The sequence below is a fragment of the Chiloscyllium plagiosum genome, chromosome 5 (genome assembly GCF_004010195.1).
Source record: "Chiloscyllium plagiosum isolate BGI_BamShark_2017 chromosome 5, ASM401019v2, whole genome shotgun sequence".
In the NCBI taxonomy this organism is placed as follows: Eukaryota; Metazoa; Chordata; class Chondrichthyes; order Orectolobiformes; family Hemiscylliidae; genus Chiloscyllium; species Chiloscyllium plagiosum.
This window is the reverse complement of record NC_057714.1, coordinates 28,472,011-28,498,703: the sequence shown is the minus strand read 5'-3', so window position 1 is coordinate 28,498,703 and position 26,693 is coordinate 28,472,011. Positions and strand designations below refer to the sequence as shown.

The following is a 26,693-nucleotide window of genomic DNA, read 5'->3' as shown; positions in this document are numbered from 1 at the left end:
ACATTGATGGATCAGAGAAAGAGACAAAGCTGGAAATGGGAGAGGCTGAAGGGTCACTGGGGACACAGGCTCATTAACACAAAACGGAACGTGAAGATTGGGGGATAATCCTCAGTCTCAAGCTGAGCCAGTAAGTCACTCAATATAACACAACATTGAAATTTTGCCAACGATTTTGATACAAAATAGAAAAATGATACAAAATTACTGCCACTGCATGGAGTATGGATGGAGTAAGTTGCTGCTCTTTTTCTTTGGGGAGAATAAAATTGTTTTAATGTGAGACCTTGGGAGGAGAAAGTGCATTAATCATGAATCCAATGATTCAGTAACATCATTTATCTGCCAGAAAATTGCACTTCATCCACAGTTCATTCATTGTCCAAAAATGCCCGTGACAAATTGTAGCTTCAAGCAATAATGACCATTACCTTATTGACATTAATTTTCTCCTTGTCATAGAACATTTATAGTGTGCAAGTGGGCCATTCAGCCCATTGAGTCCACACCAGCCCACTGAAGAGCAGCCCATCCAGGCCCACCCCATCCCTGCATTTCCCATGACTAAACCACATAGCCTGTATATCCCTGAACACTATGGGCAATTTAGCATGGCCAATCCACCCAACCTGCACATCCTTGGAGCATGGGAGCAAACTGGGGGACCCAAAGGGAACCCACACAGATATGGTAAGGAATGTGCAAACTTCACACAGACAGTCAGCTAAGGGTGGAATTGAACCTGGGTTCTTGGCGCTGATGGGCAGCAGCACTAACCACTGAGCCAATGTACCACTATCACGTCAACTAAAGAAATGGAATCAGATGTTAAATTAAAAGCATCAATAGCGATGGCATTTTTAAAACATAGTCATCATTAGCATACACTGCATCAGAGCTGCCACACTTATACATAGAATTATAAATATGCAAGGACACCATGTGTGATCTGCAAGAGTGCCCTGTCTGGGAGGGGGAGGGTCTTACTGCCAAACATCTACTCCCCCAGTGTAGTATGAATATTTTGGTCGGGCAATGTGCATTTGGATAAGGTTCCGCACCTCAGAGTTCCTCATCAATTGACTTCTTTGTGAAGTCACCATGCCACACTGTGTCAGGTCCTAGCTCAAGTCTTCATTGTGATTGATGGAAGGGCTCAGGAGTATCATTGGTTAAATATGTGGCATTGCTTCAAACATGAGGACAATGTCAAAGGGCAGAACAACTACAATATCATCAGCAAGAACTGCAAGCTCCAGACACTATCGCACAGCCTCTAGTGGGAGAAGAAAAAGATTCTCCAAGGAAGTGGAAAAGAATGATGTGACCCCATATCTATAGGCCTTGTCATCATTTTCTGCAACTATCAGAAACATAGGCCCTCTGAGGATTAAGAAAGTCCAGGGCCATGATCATCAAATAGTGCCAATTGCTGGAGCACACCTTTGATTCAGAAGGACTGGGTGGCCTGTCAATCTTAGTGCCCACCAAGGTTACAGCTGCCTTCAGTTCTTACACCAGCAACACATTTCAAGGAGAAACTGGGGATCTGTGTGACATTTTTCCATCTTCGACCCATGGGTGTCACTGATGACATTTTCTCCAAAGCATACCTCTACATGAACACCCCCATGTTGAGGGCAGCCTCCGGGCACTGGATTTCTCCAGCATCACAGGGTTCCTCACCCCAGCCCAACCTCCCCCAGGCGCACGATGCTATTGATGCATCCACCTTTCTTTGGGAGAGCACTATCGCCAACCTGCAGATTTTTCAACTGAAAAGGCTTCTATGTCATCAAGCTTCAAATTGTGTGACCATCAAATCCATGCTAGACATTTCAGAATCTACTATTATATGTACAAAGTTGGAACTCTCACAGCCTGAGGCCATACAGAAGTGGTTGCTGGGAGACAAGGTCTACCCCCTCCAGACATGAACCATGAGATTTACAAAGAATGGAGTTACAACACTGGCCAGGATTCCACAGGGCCATAGTGGAACAACCCAAAGGTCTCCTCAAGGTGAGCTTTCAATGCCTGGACCAGTCCAATGGGACTTTGCATTGGTTGACAGCGTCATTCCTGTGTCTTGTTGTACTCTTTTCAACTGCAGCTGATAATAGGGGATTGGCCTGGATGCAGAGGCAATGGGAGATGAACAGCAATCTTCTGAGGATGATGATGAGGATGTGGATGGGGACATTAATCAGGACAGACACTAAAGAAAGCATGATACAGCAATGCATTATTGAGCATGAGAATCCAGAGATAACCTAATTGAAACCTGGTTCCAGGTTAAATGAGCTGGATTTGGAAGTCCTTTCAATGTTTCACATTGAGTTGGCTGTATGACAAACAGCCTCTGCTCCATGCAAAGTACATGTGAACCTTATTGTTACTGTCATTGACCTTTTCTGTTGCTGATTAAAAGTTTTATTATCTATCTCATTGTACACTTGATATATTTTGGTAATCCCACTTTTAACCATCTACACAAAACAGGTCTTACTGATTATTCAGGAAAATGCATCTGCTCTTCATTTACTACGCATCAGGAAGCAGGGTGCTGGTTTTGCAATGGCACTAAGTAACCCTTCAGGCTTCGATCAGCACATGACACCCAGGTGTTGTAAAATGATGTCTCTCATGACAGGCAACAGGGAGAGAGGAATCTTGAGGTATCTCTTGTGGCTGTTTCATTGTATATTAACTTCAATATTTCAGCGTGTGGTTACTGCAAAGATGTTCTGAAAAGCTTGAGCGTCCTGTCAGACAATGTTGAATGTGCAAGATGCAACACTTTGGGCACCTCTTAGTCAACCAACTATGTGGGAGAATAGTCATACAAAATGCCTATTGTGCATCTCCCAACCTTCAATAGTAAAGCCTTTCAAAAACTGGTAGATAGAATAGAATTTGTACAATCCCTATAATGCGGAAACAGGCCATTCAGCCCATTGAGTACACACTGACCCTCTGAAGAGCATCACATCCAAACCCTCCCCCCACCTTTTCCCTGTAACCCTACATTTCCCATGGCTAATCCACCTAGCCTGCACATCCTCGGACACAATGGGTAATTTAGTGTGACCAATCCAGCTAACCTGCACATCCCTCTGTTGTGTGGAATAATCACTGATTCTCACTTATACTTCCTTAATCTCACTCACCTGCCTCTCCTGCCATGTGATTCCAATTAATGAGGCTTTACATTCCTGATGCATAATAAATGAAGAACAGAATCATGAGCCATGGTGGACTAGGCCTCAAGAATCTCGGAGAAAATATTTTCACTCAAAATTGGAAAATTAAAACCAATGTATTTCAATAGTTTTAGATGGGACATCATATATGGAATCATTCTGCATTGCGAAGGCTGTTGTGTCACCACAGTCTTACCAGGCCATAGGGGCTCCTCTCATTTTGAGAGAGGTGACTGATGGTGATTTAACCTGAGGGCCACCAGACCTCAGGCAAGTGAAGAGATTGAGAAGGAGAGTCCTTCATGGTAACCTCAAAAGGGTGATGTGAACTGAACCCACACTGCTCTGTAAACCAACAATCCAGCCAACTGAGCTAAACTGATTCCCAGTATGAAGGCACATTGATTATGAAAAGGTAGAATATATCTTATCACAAAAAAAAGTTGACTTTTTTAAAATTATGTTGCATCTATAATTCTCATTTGCCACAGCTTGTTGTGAACACATTTAATTTTTATTTTATATTTAACAAACAAATCAAAAATCATGATTTTAACTACACTACATTCTGCTCTGGGAATATTTCACTCATTTATCTGAAACACTGCATTCCAGCAAAGATCTTATCCTACCTATTGTAATCAGGCTAATCTCATGTTTCAAGTTATATAAAGATTTGTAGGTATTGTATATTGCATCCTGTTGGAAATTTCAGGGCACATGTGAATGCTATCAATATGAAACAGATTCTATTACTCTCTGTACCACCTGATGGTGCTGTTGTCTGCCAAGTAATCTACAAAATCTTTGTTTCTGGTTTTGATACAATTTGGAAATTTTCACAATGTTCAACCAACCATTACTTACTTAGTACAGAGACATGGATTAGAACATATGCCTGCACTGTCTGCAGCTTGTGCTTTAAAGACTCTACACCTAAGTAGTATGCCCACTTTCAGAACCAGGGATCTCTTTCCGTGGTAGATGAACAGGAACATAAATAGCTGGAAACCCTGTAAAAAGTATTGCCTGTGACTGTGGTGGGGAATCACACATGCGAAGCATGTTCACTGCTACTAAGCTAGATTCCCCATGACTAAACGCAGTAAAACAAATTAAAATGTGACTGTCACACTGTCAAAGTTTTGCTAAGTCCATGGCTGGAGAATCTTTCAAGTTGAATACAGACCTACCGAACCCAGAAACTACATCTACCATGACTGTGTCACACTGAACAAAACTTAACATCTCAATCACATCAAGTATTCAGCATTAACGATTTGCATTTGCCCCATTCATTTAGCTTGGTAAAACATCCCTAGTTGCACACAAGCCTGTGAATTCAGAGCTGTAAGCTATTAAGCCCGTCAAACCTGCTCCACTATTCAGTAACATCATGACTGATCTGATTGTAACTTCAAATCCTTATTTCACCCAACATCTCGTCCCTTTACTTAACAAGAACCTATGGCCCCTATTTGGGGTGGCATAGTGGCTCAGTGGTTAGCACTGCTACCTTCCCAGCACCAGGGTCACAGGTTCAAGTCCAGCCTCAGACAACTGTCTGTATGGAATTTGCACGTTCTCCTGTGTCTGTGTGGGTTTCCTCCCACAATCTAAAGATGTGCAGGTCAGGTGAATTGGCCATGCTAAATTGCCCATAGTGCTAGCTGCATTAGTCAAAGGGGAATGGGTCTGGGTGGGTTACTCTTCGGAGGGTTGGTATGGACTGGTTAGGTAAAAGGGCCTGTTTTCACACTGTAGGTAATCTAATCTACTCTTTCTTTAAAAAAAATGTTCAAGGGCTCTACGTTCACCATCTTTTCAGAAGGAGAGTTCTAAAGACTGACAATCCTCTTGACATCTCTGTTTTATGTGTGTGACCCCGATTTTAAATTATAATCCCTAGCTCTAGGTTCTGCCATAACAGGAAGAAATATCTCCGGTTCTACCCTGTTGATATCCCTCAGGATTTTATATATTTTAATTGTCATATTTTACTCTTCTCGACCTGGTGGTACAAACCTAGCTGGTCAAATCTTTCCTGATAAGACAGCCCCCCTGCCCAACCATTCCAGGTATTAGTCGAGTAAACTTTTTCTGAACTGTCTCCAATGCATTCACATTGGTAATTAAATAAGGTGACCAATTATATAAATTGGAAGTAGTTGAGGACCCAGCACTGATCCCTACTCATTACATCTTGCCAACTTGAAAAAGAACCAAAGTCTTCTGCTTCCTGCTAGTCAGCCAATCTTCAAAGTGTGCCAATATACTAGCCCTACACCACCAACTTTTAACTTTTGCAACAGCCTTTAATATGATACTTTACCAAATGCCTTCTGGACATCTCTGTTCAGTACAGCAACTATTGTCCTTTGTGTTACTTCTACAAGGAAAACCAGTAGAATTATAAAACTTGATTTCTCTTCACTAAAGTATGTTAATGCTACCTGACTATCTTGAACTTATCCAAGTGCACTGTTGTAACTTCTTTCATAATAGCTTCTTAGATTCAAAGTTTGTGCGAAGATTTGTAGCTCGGGTGCTCGTTGTTGTGGTTCTGTTCGCCGAGCTGGAAGTTTTTGTTGGAAACGTTTCGTCCCCTGGCTAGGCGGCATCATCAGTGCTTGGGAGCCTCCTGCGAAGCGCTTCTTTGATGTTTCCTCTGGTGTTTATAGTGGTCTGTCCCTGCCGCTTCTGGTTGTCAGTTTCAGCTGTCCGCTGTCGTGGTTGGTATATTGGGTACCCAGCACTGATGATGTCGCCTAGCCAGGGGACGAAACGTTTGCAACAAAAACTTCCAGCTCGGCGAACAGAACCACAACAGCTTCTTACATTTCTGTATGACAGATGTTAAGCTAACTGACCTGAATTTTGTCTTCCACTCGCTCTGAATAAAGGATTTGGATTTGCTCATTTTCAAGCTAACAAGAATCAAAGAAATTTTGGAAAATTAAAACCACACGTCAACTCTCTCACTAGCCTTTCAGATCCTAGAATGAAATTCATCTGGTTCCGGGCACTTGTTCACTCACAACTCCAACAATTTACTCAGTATCACTTTGCTGGTGATTATAATTTTCCTCACTTCCTCTCTTATTCCCTTTTCTGATGTATTGCTGTTTCTGAGATGTTATTTGTGTCCTGTAACAGTGAAGACTGATGTCTTCAATTCAATTTGTTCAATTGCACTGTCATTGTCTTAAATTTATATTAATAATTGTCCCGTCTCACTTTGTTAACTCCCTTCTTCCTTTTTTCTTTTGAAAGTCACACATTTTTTAATATTTCTGTTAAGTTTTCTCTCAATCTCTAATTTATCCCTCGTTAATAATTTCTTGGTAATTTGTTCAATTGCACTGTCATTGTCTTAAATTTATATTAATAATTGTCCCGTCTCACTTTGTTAACTCCCTTCTTCCTTTTTTCTTTTGAAAGTCACACGTTTTTTAATATTTCTGTTAAGTTTTCTCTCAATCTCTAATTTTTCCCTCGTTAATAATTTCTTGGTCATTGTTTGCTGTTTTTCATATTATTTACAAACTTCTGGCCTGCCATCTTTATTTGCAGAATTGCATTTGTTTTTGTTTGATACTACCTTCAACATTTCTAGTTAAACACAAATTAGTGGGTCTGAACTTTGAATTGTTCTTACCATTGAAACGTATCTGCTCTGTGCATTCTGAAATATCACCTCCAGTTCTGCCACTACATCTTTACTGACCTCTCTGTTAACTAATTAATCTGTTAAATATGTTTAATACAGTGGTTGATTGTCAATCATTTTTGGGAAAGAGAAAATGTCCAATAAATTGATTAGCTTTGTGAAGGTGGAAACCTCTTTACATTAATTTATCCACTGGATAATCAGCTCTTCTGCATTAAATTATGTCAAGACTGAAATTTTTATTTGTTAATTGAACCATATGCTTTATCTTTTCATTGATTGCCAGCCCAGCTATCTGTTCCACTACTTCAAAGGGTATAGTGTATTTGGCTCTACAATTTTTGTTTACACAGTTGTGCAATGAAAATGTATTAAGAATATTTGGGTGAAATCTAACCCCGCCCCACCCCAATGGACTCAGTTCAGCAGGGATTGTTGATGCAGCTATAAATGAAACAGTGAATTTTGTTTTGATTGACAGTGGTATGTGTTTCTAAGGGGATTCTTTAATGAGACTTTTGAAAGGCTATTTGTTTAGTTTGATAGTTCTACAAGCTTCCCAAAGAGTCCTTATTGTAAGAATTGGAGGAAATGATAAGATGGGTCAAATGAGAAGAGATTAAGGAGGATATGGAAGGAACGGGGGCTTGGTGAGTGAGAACTATCAAGTACAGAGCTGGATTGACATCCCAATGAATGCAAATGGGTCTTCTAATCTGCCTGATTTGTCCCCACATTAGACATGGGAGGCAGCGGTCCCATCTCCAACCCCTTCAGCACCCAGCTTTAGTGGACATTTCAGGCAGGAGGCCAGATTGTAGGGAAATGGCTCAGGATCCACCTCAAAGGTTAAGAGCGAGCTCTTTTGCTGTAGTTATCAAGAGAATAAGAAGCAGATGCATACAAATAACTGCAAGGTTGGCTTTTTCACTCATGCCCCAGACTTGCTCGGCTAAGGTAGTTTGAGAGAAGGTCAGCTAATTGATTGGCAGGTATACAAAATTACCATCAGTATGTACGATCACAAAATAATAATTTCAGGAGAGAGAAGTATTTACCCCATTGGTATTAGTTAATGGGTCAAAATACGGTCAATTCAATTTCAAGGCAGTGCACAGCAATTGCTGACAATTTTTAAAACTTTCTTTATTGTGTCAGAATTCTATTTAATTTAATTAGATAATATTCTGGCTCAGCAGCAACTATTTATCTGGATAAGGCACTAAGATTAATAATCTGTTTTACCCAACCCCATTTTCATTTACATTGGAGTTAACTGGTTAAGATGTAAAATGGGATGTTGAGCCAATATCACCTGATCTACAAACCAATGTTGAGTTTCATCCCTTAGCTTTCCAGGGTCAGCCCAATAGAATAAGAGTGGCGCTTCAGAGGTTTGACTGCCAGTGACCATTGTCAATAATGTGACAACTTGCATAGCCAGTTTCCACTTTAAAAGTTCTCACTGCTATGTATTCAAGTTTTGGACTCAAATGAACAAGGGATTTGTTAAAGCCTCTCTTGTACTTAATGGTACAAAAAGTAAGTCTTACCACTTCTCCTTTCAGTGGATCATAGAATCTTTCTATAAGCTGCACAGATGTACTTTTCCCGCAACCACTGCTGCCAACGAGTGCCAAAGTCTGTGCTTTGCCAACCTTGATATAGAGTTTTTCTAGCACTGGTACATCTGGACGGCTCTGATATCTGAAGTAAACTTTGGAGAATTTCAAGTCACCATTAAAGTTTTCCTATGACAAAACAAATGGAATGGGAAAGGTACATTCAGCAATGAATTTGCCAGCTGCAACAATTCTCCATATAGTATGGTTAGCTTCCAGAAAACGTAATTTTGCACGCACATCAAAGAATTTTGCCAATTCTTCAGGAATGTCATTAGATGTGTTAACAACCTCTATTTATTAGAACAGCAGCATCAATGTTTAATTAAATTCCACATTTATGACAAATGTGATTATTGAAATATTAAAGAAAATCTGAAGTAGAAATATTGAAAAATCATTCAGAAAGTACTTTTGAACCCCTTATTACTGATTAGCAACATAAAGCTAGATCATCCTTTATGGTAATTTAATATGAACCACACAATGGAAAAATAATTATCTTGTAAATTATATAATGGCGCACTATGAAAAAAAGACTTGTAAGCCACAGCATATGATTAATACATAGTGAAAGATATTATATATATTTTACAGTCTTATTGAAATACTTATAGTTAATTTTAGTAAAATATATGGGATACATCATGACATATCTAAACCAGAGTTTATGTTCCATACTCGTAACACACGAAGAACTGAAATTATTCCCAACAAGCATAGGGAGATTGCTTAACTTTCTCAGTACTTAGCAGCTTAGTAACAAAATTGTGAGAACACTTGACTTCATAAATGTAATTTCTGAGAATGTAATTTGTTATTTATGAAGAAAAAGGGACATTTTTGCAATTAAGGCGAACATCCAATCTAATATTCATCTTGCTTATTCATTTGGACACGATTTTTCAAATTTTATAGACTATCAAAATAGAGCTGTATGCAATAGCAAAGTAACCTACTCTGGAAAAGAAATAGAAATTCATTCCAACATTGAAGGGATAAATCCATATGCAAAAGAATGATGGTGTATAAAACATGAAGTTAGCATGATACATAATGCTTTTTCCATTAGTTCCCTAAAATATACAAAAAAGCAATGTTGTGTTGATTTATTTTTGCTTTGCAGTCATGCAATTTATAAAACATTGACTAAAACTATTCTCCCTGAAGAAATAAATACTTGGACACAGTAGAGTGGCATTTAAACCAAAGGGGTTTCTAACTCATTTCCATATTATGGTGTTGCAGTTCCATTATCCAATGAATGCTGGCAGATTTCACGCAGCTATGACAGGTAAAGTGGATAAATTGTTACTCTAAAGGGATTCATATCATTGGACTCTGTTGATCAAAGATCAGGACTTGCTATGCAACATCATATCAATACATGTTTGACCTACCAGGAAAGAAATTTCCACAAGGATCGGTGCTGGGCCCACTACTTTTTGTCATTTACATAAATTATTTGGATGCGAGCATAAGAGGTACAGTTAGTAAGTTTGCAGATGACACCAAAATTGGAAGTGTGTCACAGGTAGATAGGATAGTGAAGAAAGTGTTTGGTATGCTTTTTTTTATTGGTCAGAGTACTGAGTGCAGGAGTTGGGAGGTCATGTAGCGGCTGTACAGGACATTGGTTAGGCCACTGTTGGAATATTGTGTGCAATTCTGGTCTCCTTCCTATCGGAAAGATGTTGTGAAACTTGAAAAGGTTCAGAAAAGATTTACAAGGATGTTGCCAAGGTTGGAGGATTTGAGCTATAGGGAGAGGCTGAACAGGCTGGGGCTGTTTTCCCTGGAGCATCGGAGGATGAGGGGTGACCTTATAGAGGTTACAAAATTATGAGGGGCATGGATTGGATAAATAGACAAAGTCTTTTCCCTGGGGTCAGAGAGTCCAGAACTAGAGGGCATAGGTTTAGGGTGAGAGGGGAAAGATATAAAAGAGACCTAAGGGGCAACTTTTTCACACAGAGGGTAGTACGTGTATGGAATAAGCCAGAGGATGTGGTGGAGGCTGGTACAATTGCAACATTTAAAAGGCATTTGGATGGGTAAATGAATAGGAAGGGTTTGGGGGAATATGGGCCGGGTGCTGGCAGGTGGGACTAGATTGGGTTGGCAGATCTGGTCGGCATGGACGGGTTGCACAGTCATCCACGGGAACATCACAGGATATGAAATTTGAAATAAAAATATTCATAAGTGACCAATATAACCCCATGAGAACAAAACAAACAGCATGGATTATTCCAGCAAGATAAACGCTTCTAAATAGCAATCAATAAAAATGGCAACAATTTGCATTTAATTGTGTGCACAAGAAAAACACTGTTTGCAAACATTAAGCATTAATGTCATCTACTGTTTGGCTTAATTCTTAGATCTTAAAGCACACTACTTTCTGGTTAGTTTTTGCAAACAAATACTCACCAGCTTCTGCCCATCAGTGCTATCGCTGTCTATGGCTGGCACACGCTCAAATAGTGCAAACAGATTCATTGCAGCAACTTTTGCCTTTGCATAATCAGGAGCGAAAGAACTGCTCTGTCCAATTGCGACAGCACCATACACAATCGCATTAAAAACACTGTAAAATGATTTTCAGAAAACTTTTCAGACAACATAGTATCATACAAATTGAAAGTTTCTTGCATGATTAAATCAGACAAAGTTGATAGATACACAAATACATATTTTGTTTAACAGAAACCTTCAAAATTGTCTTCTAGCCCAAACCAGTCACGTGTAGGACAGTAACATAAACATACTTCAAGTGATATTTCAAGAGCCCAGAGAACATCAGAGTCAAAGTGATTCTCAGTATAAAGTTAATCCCACCAATATCATATTCAGAAATTTCAATAATAAGAATCTGGTTCAAATTTCTACAATGTAGGAAAATCACATTACTTTCATTCTCTCTCGTCACCTCTTTTTGGTTAAATCCTGCTGTATTAAAAGCCTCTCAGACACTTAAGTGACAGATCTTGAACAATTTACATCATTGATCAGATTTATGAATTAAAAGGCTGGGGAATGATACTTCAAGCATTTCGAATGTATTGGAAATTAAACTAATTACCCTAATGAACAAAAAGAACAGGTACAGTTCATGTTACTTACAGAAAAACACCTTCTACATCCATTGCGTTTATTGTTATCAGGTATGCACCAAATCGGAAACAAGCAGCGTAGCTAAAGTATTGGATGGCCTGGCTCAGTGCAAAGGCAAAACCATAGACCTGGGATTTCTTTTTAGCATTTCTGCAAAACATGCAGAGTGGTAAGGTACATTAAATCCAGAATATACACAGCCTGACATTTGCATACATAAGACAGAGATACACAGTGCATATTTAATTCATATTTTCTTCTCCAGGCCACACAAAACCAACATATTTTACAGCATTTAGCAGAAAAGATGTTAAAACTCAAATTTAGTTAGGCAAGTTAAAAAAAGAAGAGATTGAAGGGACAGGAAGAGGGCATACTGGATTGACTCTTATCGAAGGGACAGCGGTCTCATCCATTAGCTGGAGAGTTGGCAAAACTTCACTATCACATCCTTTTGGAGAAATCCTGCTGTATATAATGCCTTTCATGCACTTAAGTGGACCACCTTCCTCAGATGGAAATCCCACCACCTGAAGGCAGGGATACTGAAAGCTGCTGATTACGCACTCACCAAAAGCCCAGGATCAACAAAAGGACTGAGGACATAGGTGAGTAAAGCCAGAAGTGAGTTACTTGGTTCAGGGAAGGTGTTATAATCACAAAAGTATCACGGTGCAGAAAGAGACCATCTAGCTCATCATGGTTGCACCAGCTCATGAAATGAGCATCATTACCTTATGCCTACCTCCTGCCTTTTCCCCATCTTTTGCACACTATCTTTACCTAAACAATGCTTCAATGCCTTCTTGAATGCCACGATTGAACTTGTGTCCATCACACTTCCAGGCAGTATATTCCATGTGCTAATTTGCCACTGAATAAATAAAGTTTCCCCTTGTTTGGCCTGTTCCTTCTTTTACCCATCACTTTAAATCTATGTTTCTTGGTCTCATCCCTTTGATGGACAGAAATAGTTTCTCCCCATCTGCTGTATCCAACCCGCTCATGATTTTATCAACCTCCTTCAGATCTCCTCTAAGTCTTCTCCTCTCCAATGAGAACAGTGCCAACTTCTTCAATCCATCCTCATAACTGAGCTTCTGTATCCCTGGAACATTCTTGTCAACTGCTTTTTCACACTTTCTAAAGCATTCACACGAGTTTGGGGGGAGGAGTTCAGACTAAAAAGCATGGGCGAGACGCTCAGTGGCCTTCTACATGCCCATCCCTCCACCACACACACACATCACCACCACACCACATCCCCATCCCGACCCTTTCCCCATAGTGGGTGAGGGATCCTTCTGGGATCATGCTTTTTTTTAATCTCCTCCCCACCCGGAAACTTTCATGCTCCCACTGCTGACTAACAGCAGTGGTGGAGTAAGGACCTTCAGTGGAAATAACCTGTCAACTTAAGGCCTAATTGCAATGTTTTGGGAAGGTTCTGCATGAATCCTAAGTCAGAATATGGCAGGGATCATAATTTACAGTCTCTGGGTCAATTAAATGGCCTTGCCTCTAAATTCACCTGAGGGGAGGGCATGGTCAACTAACCCTCAGATGGAGGCAGATCAGGGGACCATGGTTATCCTGGCATCATGAGCAGCTATGCATGATCATTGGGCCCAAATGGGTTATGTAAACAAGTGTTGAAGGGCCGGGAAGTAATTCTCATTAGATAGGCTTCATCGAGTAGTTCTCATAAGATAGATGAGCACACTTAGGCCATTCGTCCCATCGAGTCTGCGCTGCTATTAGACCATGGTTGCACAATCCTTGTGGGAGATGAAGTCCTATCTTTACATTGAGAGTAACCTCCATTGTAACCTCATCTTTGCAGGCACCCGTCCACATTGGGTAATTCCCATCAGATAGCCATTGTAGTCAGCAGCCCTTACTGAGCAGTCTTCAGAGATCTGTCTTCTCCAGTTGGAAGGTGAACCAGAAGAAGAGGGGGAAAACCTGGGGATGCAATCCCTAACATCTCGGCTAGAGAGCGGAATGCTGCCCCACAACATTAACAATGCTGAAACTGAAATAACCCCACAAAGGCTGGTATCCCATCACCGAGTCACCCTGTATTTGCTTGTGCATTGTGCATGACATTGACCCAGCAAGCTAACAGCCAGCTCCCAGAATGAGCAGAGCCTCTAACACTCCTGTTCATATTTGTCGGCCAGGGCTTCCTGATTGGACCAGTTTAATAGCCCCAGTTAGGGAACTCATATTCTATGAGATCTACCTGGCTGACCTTGTTACAATCACTACAGAAACAACCCATGTTGAACCATCCCTAATTATCACAGTTGTATACTTACTTTATCTAATTAACTATTATGTCTTATCTAAACTACTGCTTTGTAAACTCAATAAACCATCAAAAACTATTACAAATCACAAACTGTCTATTATTAGGTAGCTATGATCATGAACACCCCTAAAATCAATGCCAATAACCATTAATTAATGAAACAAATTAAAGATAAAAACTATTAATCCTGGTTTCCTCTGGAATCTGATTTATCCAGTAGTACTATGAGTGGGGATTGTAACAACTTATAGTGGGAACAATATGAAGTTAGTTTGCTCATATCAACTTAAGGCCTAATTGCAATGTTTTGGGAAGGTACTAAATGAGTATATCATTGATGTATATCATTAAATACAGACTTAAAGAGTAAGGTTTGAATCATATTTGCTCCAGTAGGCTGTAGGATTGAAGCTTATCAACAGTTAAATTGAGGATCTGTCTGCTAACCATTTTATTCATCTGTTCATAGATATTATTGCACTTCTCTGGAACAGGTGGGGCTTGTACCTGGCTTTTGTAGCACAGAGGCAAGGAAACAAACACTGTGCCACAAGGATCTATGTGCAGTAACATATGTGCAATTCAATTCTGAATTTGCACTGCGTTTCTTGCAAATGTGCCTTTTAAAAAATTCTAGTGAATGTTAAGCAACATTTATGGCTGTTATAACTGAATCTATTTTAATAATTATATTTAGATTTACATACCGGTATGGCAACTCTAAGTTTTCATCATACATCTTTTCAAATGTTGGTTCCACAGTCAAAGAAACGACAGTGCGGATATTTTCCACCGCTTCTGTTGCTATCTTTAAATTAAAAGAAAAGCAAAGTTAAGCGTTGTTTATAAATGGCAAAATTTCAATACCAGGCAATGCCATTGGTAACTTCTTCTTACTAAATATGCACTGAATCAGCATATTAATTTTGCAAAACAATTTTCTTCCTTTTCTTTGACTTTTTTTTTGCTAAGCAACATCCCCTCTCCTTCAAAGGAATGAGTGGAGGGGCTTAGGGCAGCAAAGAAATGAGTTTGAGATGGCATGCTTTGGCACTGATGGGACATGGAGATTGTCTGGGGAGAAGGAAGTGAGTGCTAAAGGGATTTTGTTTTAATTAAGAGAGTCCATGCCTCAGAAATGCTGTTCGTTCACCTCCCACATAGACATGTAAAAGGGTCAGGCTGATTCACTGCAAATCTCTCTTTGTGGGCAGTTGTGAACCATTTGCTTGTCCTTGGAATATTAGTTTCCAGGGAGAGAACAGCAAGTATGATCTTGGCTCCTATAAATTATATATTCTCTCCAATATTTGATGAGGTCACAAGCAACACTTTAAGTGAACTGGATCGCATTTAAAAATAATACAGGAAAATAACTTCTGCAACTTTTTCACATTTACAGGGCCTAAAGAAAAGTCAGGAGGTAATTTCAGCATGTTTGTATCTAAAATAACTTTGCAATGAGAGAGTTTTAATAACGTAAGTTTAAATCTGAGCAAGTATTTGAGCTGTTATGCTCAATGCGATAAATTCTCTGAAAGAGGATAAGTTTTCCACCCTGTGCTTCCAAAAGGGAGTCTATTCCATTATTGAAATTATTACTTAATCAATCATTATGCTGTAAGTATCATGTCATAGCTGGCAAATATCCCATATGCATTTTAACAGACAAAGCTGTCATCAATGCATGTATGCATAAAATTACTTATGATAAATCCTGCCATTTTGCATGTTCACGTGTATCAATGTGTCCAAGATGCCAAAGAATGTCAGATATGATGTTAGTTGAAAGAATGATACGTATTGTTTTTTTTAAATCAATGAGAGTGCTTTTTAAGTAGCAATGACAACAATAGACACATGTGTGTGTCAACATGGCTCCTGAGGTTTGCCCGTGGTGTATATTAGGTGAGTTGGCATGGATGGGGGAAGGTATAGTTTGTAGGTTGGGGCAAAGGATTGGTATGAGTTAACACTCACTTGATATGAGACTATAAAGAGCTAGGATGGTGGGTACCATGGTACATGATAGTACAGGGCATTATGGGGGTGGGTAGAGTGGACCAGAGTCACTTTGAGGGACTAAGAAGCCATGAGAATGGTCGAGATGTATCCAGTAATAGAGGGTGTATGAGGTGGCATGCAGGATATGCGGGATAGTAGACAAGCATATGGTGGCATAACATTTGTGGGGTTGGCTGTAGGAATGAGTGGAAAGGCATAGGGCAGCATAGAAGTGAGCATGAGGTGGCATGGGTTGGCACTGATGGGGCATGGAGATTGTCTGGGGAGAAGGAAGTGAGTGCTGAAGCAATTTTTAAAAACAACTGTTATACAGTATCAATGTATAAATACTGGCCCTGTGCATCCAATGTTAGTAGCCTCTGTTTTCATTCTGGGTTCACTCGACCCATCTCCCTCAGAAGCCCACCAATAAAAGCTTGACTTTACACAGCATTTTCCCAGATCGGATTTATGGAACTAGAAAATTTCCCACTTCTGTGTTCCTGAGCTGTGAGCGAAATGTTTGGACTTGAGCATTTGTCTGTATATGTGTGGATGCAACTGTTTGTCTACATGTGTGCAAGTCTGTGTGGATGTGTATGTGTTTGTATGGGTGTGCATGTGGGTGAATTACAATGGATGGGGGTACACATTCATTTCTCCATGCTACATGTTAGTTTGCCAAAGAGGAAAAAAATGTTGTGCACATAAAAATTAGGTTATATATCCACATAGTCATTATAGGACATTCTTCAACATTTAATGTTCAAATCATCTGAAATTGATCATGGTGAGCTGACTTTACCTTTCCAGCTGCTTCAAGCTCTTTCTTATCACGACTTGTGTATCCCGTTAGAGATTTCATTTCAACCACTCCGGCCATAGCAAGGATGGGCACTATTGCTAGGACCAACAAGCTCATCTGCCACCCATATATGAATGATATAATAACAGCAGCTCCCATGCTTGCAATGTTTTGTGCTATTAGTCCTAATCTTGAACCTACAGTCTGAAATGAAATAAAAATTGGTAAACGTTCTGTAAGAAGTTTATCTAATTATTATCTCAGACAGTAAGTGGACAGTGCCAAGAAGTGATGTCTATCTTGTACAGTGCCTGACCTTGTACTTCTGTTACTTTAATAATCTTTCCTTTCTTTCAAAATTCCCTTTAGGTCCTTTAGTTTAGCCACTCCTTTATGTCTTTATTTTAACCTTTTCTACTTGCTGCTTATGCCTTGCCCTCCATTGTGCATTGCAAACTCTCACATCTGTGGAACCTGCCTGCTTCGGATGCTACTCATTTCCATGAGATGAAAGGAGATTGGGCTCTTTATCAGACAGGTAGTCCAGTCTGGTAGGATACTGATAGAATCACTACAATGTAGAAACAGGTCATTTGGCCCATCGAGACCACACTGACCCCCTGGAGAGCATTCCACTCACATCCACCCCTGTACCCTATAGCCTTGTTTTTCCCATGGCTAATCCTCCTAATCTACACATCCCTGGACACCATAGGCAATTTAGCATGGATTCAACTAGCCAGCACATCTTGGGAGGAAACCAGAGCACCCAGAGGAACCCACGCAGACATGGGGAGAATGTACAAACTCCACACAGACAGTTACCCAAGGCTAGAATCTAACCGGGGTCCCTGGTCTGAGGCAGCAGTGCTAACCACCGAGCCACTCTGCCACCCTGATAGGTTAGCAAGATTGAAAATTCTCCCCCTGACCCATCACAAGTCCTCCAAACATCACTAGCGGTTTAACTGTGGGATAAATTTATCTGGGGGTTCTCCAGCTCCTGTAACATGGAAGTTTAATGAAAATTATGTTTACGTAGCTATGGTAGCAGAGAGGAGCAATCCCTCAAAAATTTGTCCCTAGGTGACTTCCATTAACACAGGAATAGAATTTGGAAGGCTGCTCTCTTATCTCCAATAAATGCCCCTGGTAAAGGATTGAAAGCATTTTTTTATTTAAAACCAGGAAACAAGGCACAATTTATTGAAATCTAAAAAAAAACTAGTTCAAGCAGATGATTCTGGATTAGTGGTGCTGGAAAAGCACAGCAGGTCAGACAGCATCTGAGGAGCAAGAAAATCGACGTTTCGGGCAAAAGCCCTTCATCAGGAATACAGGCTGTATTCCTGATGAAGGGCTTTTGCCCGAAACGCGATTTTCCTGCTCCTCGGATGCTGCCTTAACTGCTGTGCTTTTCCAGCACCACTAATCCAGAATCTGGTTTCCAGCATCTGCAGTCATTGTTTTTATCAAGCAGATGATTGCCAAGGAAGGCTGTGGAGGCCAAGTCATTGAAAGGTAGAGATATATAGTTTCTTGATTAGTCAGGGAATTAAAGGTTATGAGGAGAATGAGGTTGAGAAATATATCAGCCATGACTGAACAGTGGAGTAGATTCAATGGGCCGAATGGCCAAATTCTGCTCCTTTATCTTATAGTCTTATGATCCATTCTTTCTGTGGCATTGGAAAGGCAGTGCAGAGCTGACCAAATAGGCACAGATTGTATGCCTGGAGAGAGAGGTCAATTTGGAGAATTGCTCCAGTGCTTGTTGGTATATCTGATCCAAGACAAAGCCACTGCTAGTGTTGAGGTGGAGTCTCTCTATCATGGGATTTTTCACTTTGCAGAGGGAGAGCGGAGTATTTCTTCTTCTTCTTCTTCTTCTTCTGCTTTAGTTCTGTTACCAACACGGAGTAGTGTCTGTATTTTACCACCATTTCCACAGATATTGCTAGTTAGACAAGGCATGACCTGCTGAAATGGAATCCTGCTAATGAAAACCTTGAAGTGGAAAGCAATCTGAAAATGGGTTCTGAAGATTTCAAAGGGAGACAACCTTAGCTATTTCCCACAGCTGCTTCTTTCGTTGAGGGATTCAGGCACGGGAAGGTTGGCAAGTGTAGTATGGGGATTTAGTAAGATCCAATTTATTTAGATGCAAACATGGAGCTGAATTTCATTTTCTCTCACCGCACCATCCAGAAGTTAAACAAAAATTGATAGGGTGTCTCCAAAGGATCAGTGGAGTTTGTCTGGTCCTGAGGAAAGCATCAGTGATAGGATTCGAATGTTTGCCCTTAGCTCCCAGGAAACATGAACAGCTGCATTTGCACTCACAGCCAGAAAGGTTCACAGCCCCACTGTCTGTGGAGAGGCAAAGCCAAGGACATGGGGGTCCTATTGAATGTTCCCACTAGCTGCCATTCGGCTGACATTGAGGTACTCTTTTGCATTCAGGTGAGAGAGCCGGCAGTGGGAGGTTACTCTCACAGATCTCCAAGATGGTCATGGATACTGCGGGATGGGGGAATGTAGAAAATGGGGATGGTATAGAAGTAAGATCAAACACTGGGGTTCAGTGAGTGGGGTGACAGAAACCATCATGGGACTGGGATTGTTGAAGATTGGAATGTGGAGTGGGGATAAAGGAGAAGTCAGCTGCCACCACAGCATGGAGAGGAGATTAATGCTAAGATGGATGGGAGTCATAAGGCCATAAGACCATAAGATGTAAAAGCAGAAATTAGGCCATTCAGTCCATTGAGTCTGTTCCACCATTTAATCATGGGTGTTAAACTTCTCAACCACTTTTCCCTGATTTCTTCCCATAACCCTTGATCCCCTTGATACCCAAGAGCCTATCTATCTCAGTCTTAAATATACTCAATGGCTTGGCCTCCACTGCCTTCTGTGGCAATGAATTCCATATTTCACCACTTTCTGGCTGAAGAAGTTTCTCCTTATCTCCATTCTAAAAGGTCTTCCCTTAACTCTAACGCTATGTCTTTGGGTCCTAGTCTTTCTTACCAATGGAAACATCTTCCCAACATCTACTCTGTCCAGTCCATTCAGTACTCTATGTTTCAATTAGACCACCCCTCATCCTTCTAAGCTCCATTGAGTGTAAACCCAGAGTCCTCAAACATTCCTCATGTGTTAAGTTGTTCATTTATGGGACCATTCTTGTGAAGCTCCTCTGAACCCGCTCCAGGGCCAGTACATCCTTCCTGAGATACGGGGCTCAAAACTGCACACAATACTCCAAATGTGGTCTGATCAGAACCTTATAGGGCCTCAGAAGTACATCCCTGCTTTTATATTCAATGCCTTTATAGATTCAGAGAATAGAGTTCTCTCTCCCCAGAGAGAAGGAGAGAGAAAGATCATGATCAGCAGAGGGGAGGTCAAAGCTGCCTTGTGCCCCCTAATCATCTTGTACACCTCAATCAAGTCACCCCTAAACCTTCTTTTCTCTAATGAAAACAGCCCCAAGTGTCTCAGTCTTTCCTCATACGATCTTCGGAGAGAAGGAGAGAGAAAGATCATAATAGCAGAGGGGAGGTCAAAGCTGCCTTGTGGGATCTAGGATCATATCTTTTACTCATTTTTGCCCAAAGTACAAATGTAATTTTGTGTAATGCAAACTCTTTATTGAAGTTACATAATTATACCTAAAAACATAGTTCTCAATCCATTTAATCACACAATACCTCCATGACCTGTCAGATAACATTTTTTAAAATCAGTGATTTCAATAGCTAACAATGTATGATAAATGCAGAACTTTGGAATGTGTACAAAGAACAGGTTACGCACTGTTTGGACTTGTGATGCCTCTGTTGCCAGTCTTGTGGTTAGGGCACCAGTGCTATTTTTCTTATCATCAAACCAAGCAATCTCCTAGAGACAGAATGAAGCAGAAACTATGAATGGAATGGAGAACCAAAGTGAAATATTACTAGCACTGACAATTTATAGATTGCTGCATATTTTGACAGTTTTGACTTTTGACAATATGCAATATACTGTGTCTGTGCATGCATGTGTGCGTGCGTGTTAGTTCATACTACTTTGCATCTTATAGCTGCAACATGAATTTAAATGGAGCATTTAATGTATTAGAAAATTCCCAAGGTGTTCCTCAGGAAGATTGTCAATGTATGAAACCAATTCACACAGGGAGATAATAGGACAAAGTAACCAAAAACTTGGCAGAAAAGTGGCATCTTAAGCAAAGAGAATGAAGACTGTCAAATACCTATCTGGTAATCTCAGTTAATACATGCCAGATATCTTGATAAAATACATTCATGAGCTGTATTATACGAAACTTGGAACAGAAGTCCTTAATTCCTATAGTGGGCTCTTAAAACAAATTTTCATGACATGTAATCACTTCAAACCTATTGATGTAAATGGATGTTTATAAAGCGCCACAGAAAATACAATTTAAAAAGATTCAGAAAATAAAAGGAGAAAGTTAAATCAAAAAGACATTTATCATTAATGACAAATAGCCACAGAAATATTCTCCTTCGGTTCTGTTCGCCAACATAACAACTTATATTTGTACTGTGCCTTTCATACTTTAAAGTACGTGATGATACAAACCCAAATAAGGTGAAATTAGGGCAAATGGCCAAAAGATTATGGACGGTGCGACAGGTTCAACATATAAATGGAATATTATAGTTTAGAGGTCACCAAAAGTTTTCAGCAGCAGATAAATGGAGGCAGAGGCAGAATCAGTCAAGCTGCTGACATAAATTGGCAATGTAAGCGATGGTGAGATAAATTGTCAGAAGCTCATCTGGGGGTCAATATGACATTAGCTTTTCAAACAGATTGTTGTAGACTCAGACATTTACTCAGGCGTGTCATGAAATTGGTAGCCAGGGAATTCTCTCTTCATGAGTTGGCACTAAGGACACATTGATTAATGAGAAAACATTTCTCAGCCTATTCCTCTTGAAACAATATAAATCAGCCACGTTTTAGACCTAAAAAGAGTTCATGAACATTACACCATGTTGCATCACAATTACAAACCTGACGTAACATTGCCTTGAAGGCCATAGATCGCAGTTTCTGAGTGAGGATTTCCCCAGCCTTTCCAAACATAAAGCCCTGAAAAATAACAAAGCAAACTTCATATGATAATTCTTAGATCATTATCCCATTACCAGAACATTTCAAAAAGCCAAAAGTAAACTTTTAAAATCTTTACATTGTTGACAGATTGTGATAACGTATGTTCATTAACCTTTTCAAAAATAGCATTGTATTTTTATTTATCTGTTGGTGTCATTGTTCATAGACCATGTAAAACAAAACTTGGTGTTAAGCCCTGTGAGGGCTTGAGTTTCCAATTTGGAAACAGGGAAGTCGTTATAATTTCTGCACCATACAGTACCTCATACATTTGAAACTACTATCTATATATGGGTAATATTGTACCATTATTTTTCCACCACTTTAGGCTGTCCTTTCCATTAGACTTGTAGCCCCAAACAGTATTTATACATTGCATTTATTTATTGCTTTTTTGCCCATACATAGTCTGTTCTCTGATGGTCAGTTTGTATCCAAATGAAAATAAAACTATTTTTTCTGGCAGTGCTTAATACTGAGGAACTGTCTCCAATTTTCACTCTTGATTTATCTTTCACATTCTGACAAAATCAACTTGTGCAGCTGTTTGTTAGCATACAACTGACCATGAAATAGCAAGGGAAGAAAGTATTTTGTGCATTTTTGATTAAGTCCCCTAACAGTAGTTGTAATGTAGAGCACAGTATAAATCAGGAAATTAGAGGTTCATATCATAAGGGTAATATGGTATATATGGAAAGTATTAATATTCATACAGACTGGGCAAAACAAATTTGTAATAGAGGAGGACATATAGAATGTATCTAAGATAGTTTTCTGTATCAGTAGTTTGAAGAACCAGTTATGAATAGGTTATTGGTTCTAGTGTTGTACAATGGGAAAGGGTTAATTAATAACCTTGTAACGAAGGGATCTCTAGGAAAGAGAGACCATTGTATGTTGGAAAATTGGAATGAGTTTGGAAGTTAGTTAATTGTCCAAAACAAGGGTCTTGCCATTAAACAAAGCAAAGTGATGTAGCTATGAGGAAAGAGTGAACTAAAGTTGATTGGAAAACAACATTAAAAGATATATGCCCAGATTTTATAGTTGCCAAATGGCCATTTTGCAGCATAGAGGGGAGTTTTGCATTGGGGACTCTACCACGTCCCTGATATTACAAACCTGAAGAGAATTTCCTGGGAAAATGAAGATTCTACTGGCACCTTACCATGCTACCCTCTTGCATCCTAACCTCACATTTACCTTACCTACCTACCCTTTCACAGGATCTGTAAAAGTGTCTGCTTCTGACACTGGCTGTTTAAGTTACAGAATACAGCAATAAACTACTGTGCAAAGGGGGCATGGCCTGCTTTACCCCTACGATCTTGCACAGACCTGCCAGAGTTACGACATGTTCCACATTTCTGAAGGAGCCCTAATCGGAACCTCCTATCAGAAATGCGAAGGAGTGGAGTCGCAATCTGAGTGTGGCAATGCTGAATATTATACAAGTTGGGTTGAGTAATAAAATGCTACTGTTGGCCCACCTTTTTTGTCACTTGGAAAACCCAGCTGATAAAGACAAACAATGGGCTTGGATTTAAAGGATTAAGACATAATTTACAACAAATATATATTCCTTTTAAGGGAGAAACACTACACAAAAGATATTCAAGTGTGACAAAACTAAGGAATTAATAGCTTTAGATCAAAGGAAAAGGCTTCGAGTGTTCATAAAAAGATTTCTGAAGATTGGGTGGATTTTGGAATTCAGTAGCGGTGATCCAAAAATTGGTAAGGCAAGAGAAAATAGGAAATGGAAACAGAGTAACACAAGACTTGAGATCAGAAAATAAACTCTGCTATTGAATTATCAACAAAGAGACACTAAATTAGTGCATTGCATCTGTCTTTACAATAGAAAACATACAACAAATTCTGGAAAAAAGTGGGAAACCAAATGTTTAGCAAGAAAGATGAATTTAAAGAAATCAGTATAATGATAAAGAAATGATACTTCATAAACTAAAGAACTAAACGACAACAAACATTAACTCACTGAAACTGGCAACTCAAAGAAACTTATCAGAAAAATAATCATTTTTGATCAGACTACCATGGCTATGCATGAGTAGATTGATTTCAAAGAACTAAAAACAATTTCAAAAGATAACAGAATTGTTGACAGTCTGACAAAAAATAGTGGCTAGCACTATTGCACCTAGAATTTCAGATCTTAGCTGATACTAATTCATTCGAAGAAAAATGGCTCAATGACAGAATTAAAGTAGCATTGATGGGAATACAGTATATGATTGTCATAGCCAAACATTGGCATTGGCAGTCCAGTAGAGCTGCCTGTGGACAAACTATAGTTCATTTCTGTGTATTTATTTTCTTCTGAGGCAGTACATCATGATCAAGGGTGACTTTGTCCCATTCCAATATTTCCGAGATAACTGGTTCATCAATTGTGCAATTTGCAGCCTCTGGTGGTATTGGAAGGGTTAGTTCGATGAAGTTTGAATGCTCCCCTGACAACTCAATTTGCCTCCACAGTTACCCAATAAATGTTCAGTGCCTTTCAATTTTGATAGCTCATAAATTGGCAGCCGTGCTCACCTTTTCAGGGATACTCTGAGGCCTTCCCAAATTATTTCAGCTGTCTTCCTAGGTGTCTCCTACCACAACCAAGTTCCAAATAGAGCAATGGGGCTAGGCATAATATATATAACCCAGTCGAGCTGGTTTTCAGCGATTAGTATTCCAATGCTGAATACTATACAAGTTGGGTTTAGTAATAAAATGCGACTGTTGGCCCGCCTTTTTTGTCACTTGTCCAACACTTTTTCTGCTGCTAGTTGTGCAAGATGCTGAAGCATACAGAAACATGGCAATCACTATTGCCCGATAAATTATGACCTTAGTCCTGAGTTTGAGGTACTGGCTCTTAAATAATCAGAATGTAGGGAAAGAAACTAGCTCCTCCCACAGAAATGTAAATTATGTGCATTATAAACTACTGCCTTAAAGATGCTATTAAATATTTTTAAAGGCACACTAAAGTGCCTATGGCTGTCTTTATATCCAGAACCTAATTCATGTGCTGAATGTGAAACTTTAAATAAATCATTTTCACATCTTTACTATCCTAAATGTTTAAAATCCACAGGGACATGTTTGTATTTCCATTTTGCTGTTCTAATTTTATTTTAGCTCATTTTTAATATTATTTCTCTTCTGTTTGATTTGGATGTTATTGTTTGTCTAACATAATATTTAGAAAACTGTATTTGATAAAGTTTTTCCAATATTTTGAATGGCAAAGAGCCATTAAGTCTCCAGGTTATATTTTGAGACAACAATAATTTTTTTATTTGTTGCAGTCACTTTGAAAATACAATGCAACTACATTGAGACATTATTGACTGTACTATTTGCAGCATAAGATACTTACTTGTAAGAAATATGTAACAAACGAAATTAAACCAATAACAAAGAACAAAATCGAATAAAGATCAGCTTGTTGCCTGATCACTGCTTTATCAGTTTCAGTAAAGATCTGGAGGAAGAAACAAAATAGATTAACTGTGAAAGATTAAACAGTACTTTAGTTAAGAGATACATAACAACAGGAGGAAAAATTTTGAGGTGTTTTGGCTGTGATCTAGAAGAAGCAGATCACAATTGCTATCATCGTCCTATTGTCCTATCGTCCTAGTTGCTCGTTGTCCTCATGTTGAGGGAATTATATCTTACTGTGAAATTTTATTTTTGAAAATTTTATGCCAATAGCTCAGTATTAATGAAATTTGGTAACTCTAATTTAAATGAAATAAATGTCTCTTCTCACCCTTATCCTAGGCTTCCCCACATCCCCTCTCCAGCCCCAACTCGAACTCTGTGAAATAACTAGGAACCTTGTTACCAATGAGGAGATGCACTACAGCAATGAGAAACAAGCCTAAGTGAATGGACAGTCAATTTTTCACCAACCCCAATCATCTTTGCATGAAATTTGCAGAGTTACATTTCAACCATTTCCTAATCTCTCTACTGTTACTTTTACTTGGTCTGAATTTTAGAAAAAGAAAATATTTTCCAAGTCAGTGGGAACTAAAAGCTAGTGCAGTGAAAAATTACCTTCTCATTTGCTTTTAATCTGTTTTGCATTGCTAATGTGAAACATTTTCTCTCCTTTGTGCCATAACATCCTTTTTCACTTCCTAGCAACATACAATTAGACGAGAGGACATTCTTCACCTCTTGCCATAAGGCCTGAGCAAGGTAGGGATGGGAGGGGGTTAATTTTATATCTCAATGCTAGCAACATCGATAGCAGGTTAAAAAGATGGAGTAGATACACAGCCAATTATATGGGCTGATAGTCACTTAACATAAACATGGTGGGAAGTAGGAAGGCAGTGTGAGAAAAGGGGAGTTACAGCTGCTGAACCTGCAAAGCAGGAGTTGCAAGAAGAGGCTACAACATAGTTGAGTATACTCTCAAATATTGTTCTGACATCATCTGCTTCAAACCAAACGAAGGCAGGAACAGAATTACCAAACTACTGTCTCCTCAAAAAAAGAAGATTCCAATCCGTATAAAAGTGTTATGACACTAACTGATGAAAATACTGGACAATTCCAATTGGAGAATGAAACCTGGTTTGAGAGATCCTCAGAGTGATGTTTTGCAATTGGTTACTGCGGTGGTCAGTCAGAAAAAAAACCTCACATGAGGGTGCAGAAGCTCTTTAATACCAAGACATTTGTTTATTACATCTATAAAGTTAGAAAAAAACCTTAACACAAACAGCGAAACAAATTTTAACCTGTTTCCAAATTTGATCCT

General features: G+C 39.4%; 1 protein-coding gene across 4 annotated transcripts in view; it reads right to left on the bottom strand.

Moving 5' to 3' along the window:
* The window catches only part of LOC122549778 (ATP-dependent translocase ABCB1-like), a 100,637-nt gene that overhangs the window by 9,486 nt on the left and 64,458 nt on the right, over positions 1-26,693 (bottom strand). For all 4 annotated transcript variants that reach the window (XM_043689800.1, XM_043689799.1, XM_043689798.1 and 1 more), the window contains 8 exons: positions 25,296-25,400; positions 21,791-21,868; positions 20,558-20,641; positions 16,736-16,939; positions 14,634-14,734; positions 11,622-11,762; positions 10,929-11,085; positions 8,427-8,624 (listed from right to left, as the gene is read on the bottom strand). In XM_043689800.1, coding sequence (XP_043545735.1) covers positions 8,427-8,624; positions 10,929-11,085; positions 11,622-11,762; positions 14,634-14,734; positions 16,736-16,939; positions 20,558-20,641; positions 21,791-21,868; positions 25,296-25,400 — 1,068 coding nt within the window. The remainder of the gene's footprint in view (positions 1-8,426; positions 8,625-10,928; positions 11,086-11,621; positions 11,763-14,633; positions 14,735-16,735; positions 16,940-20,557; positions 20,642-21,790; positions 21,869-25,295; positions 25,401-26,693) is intronic.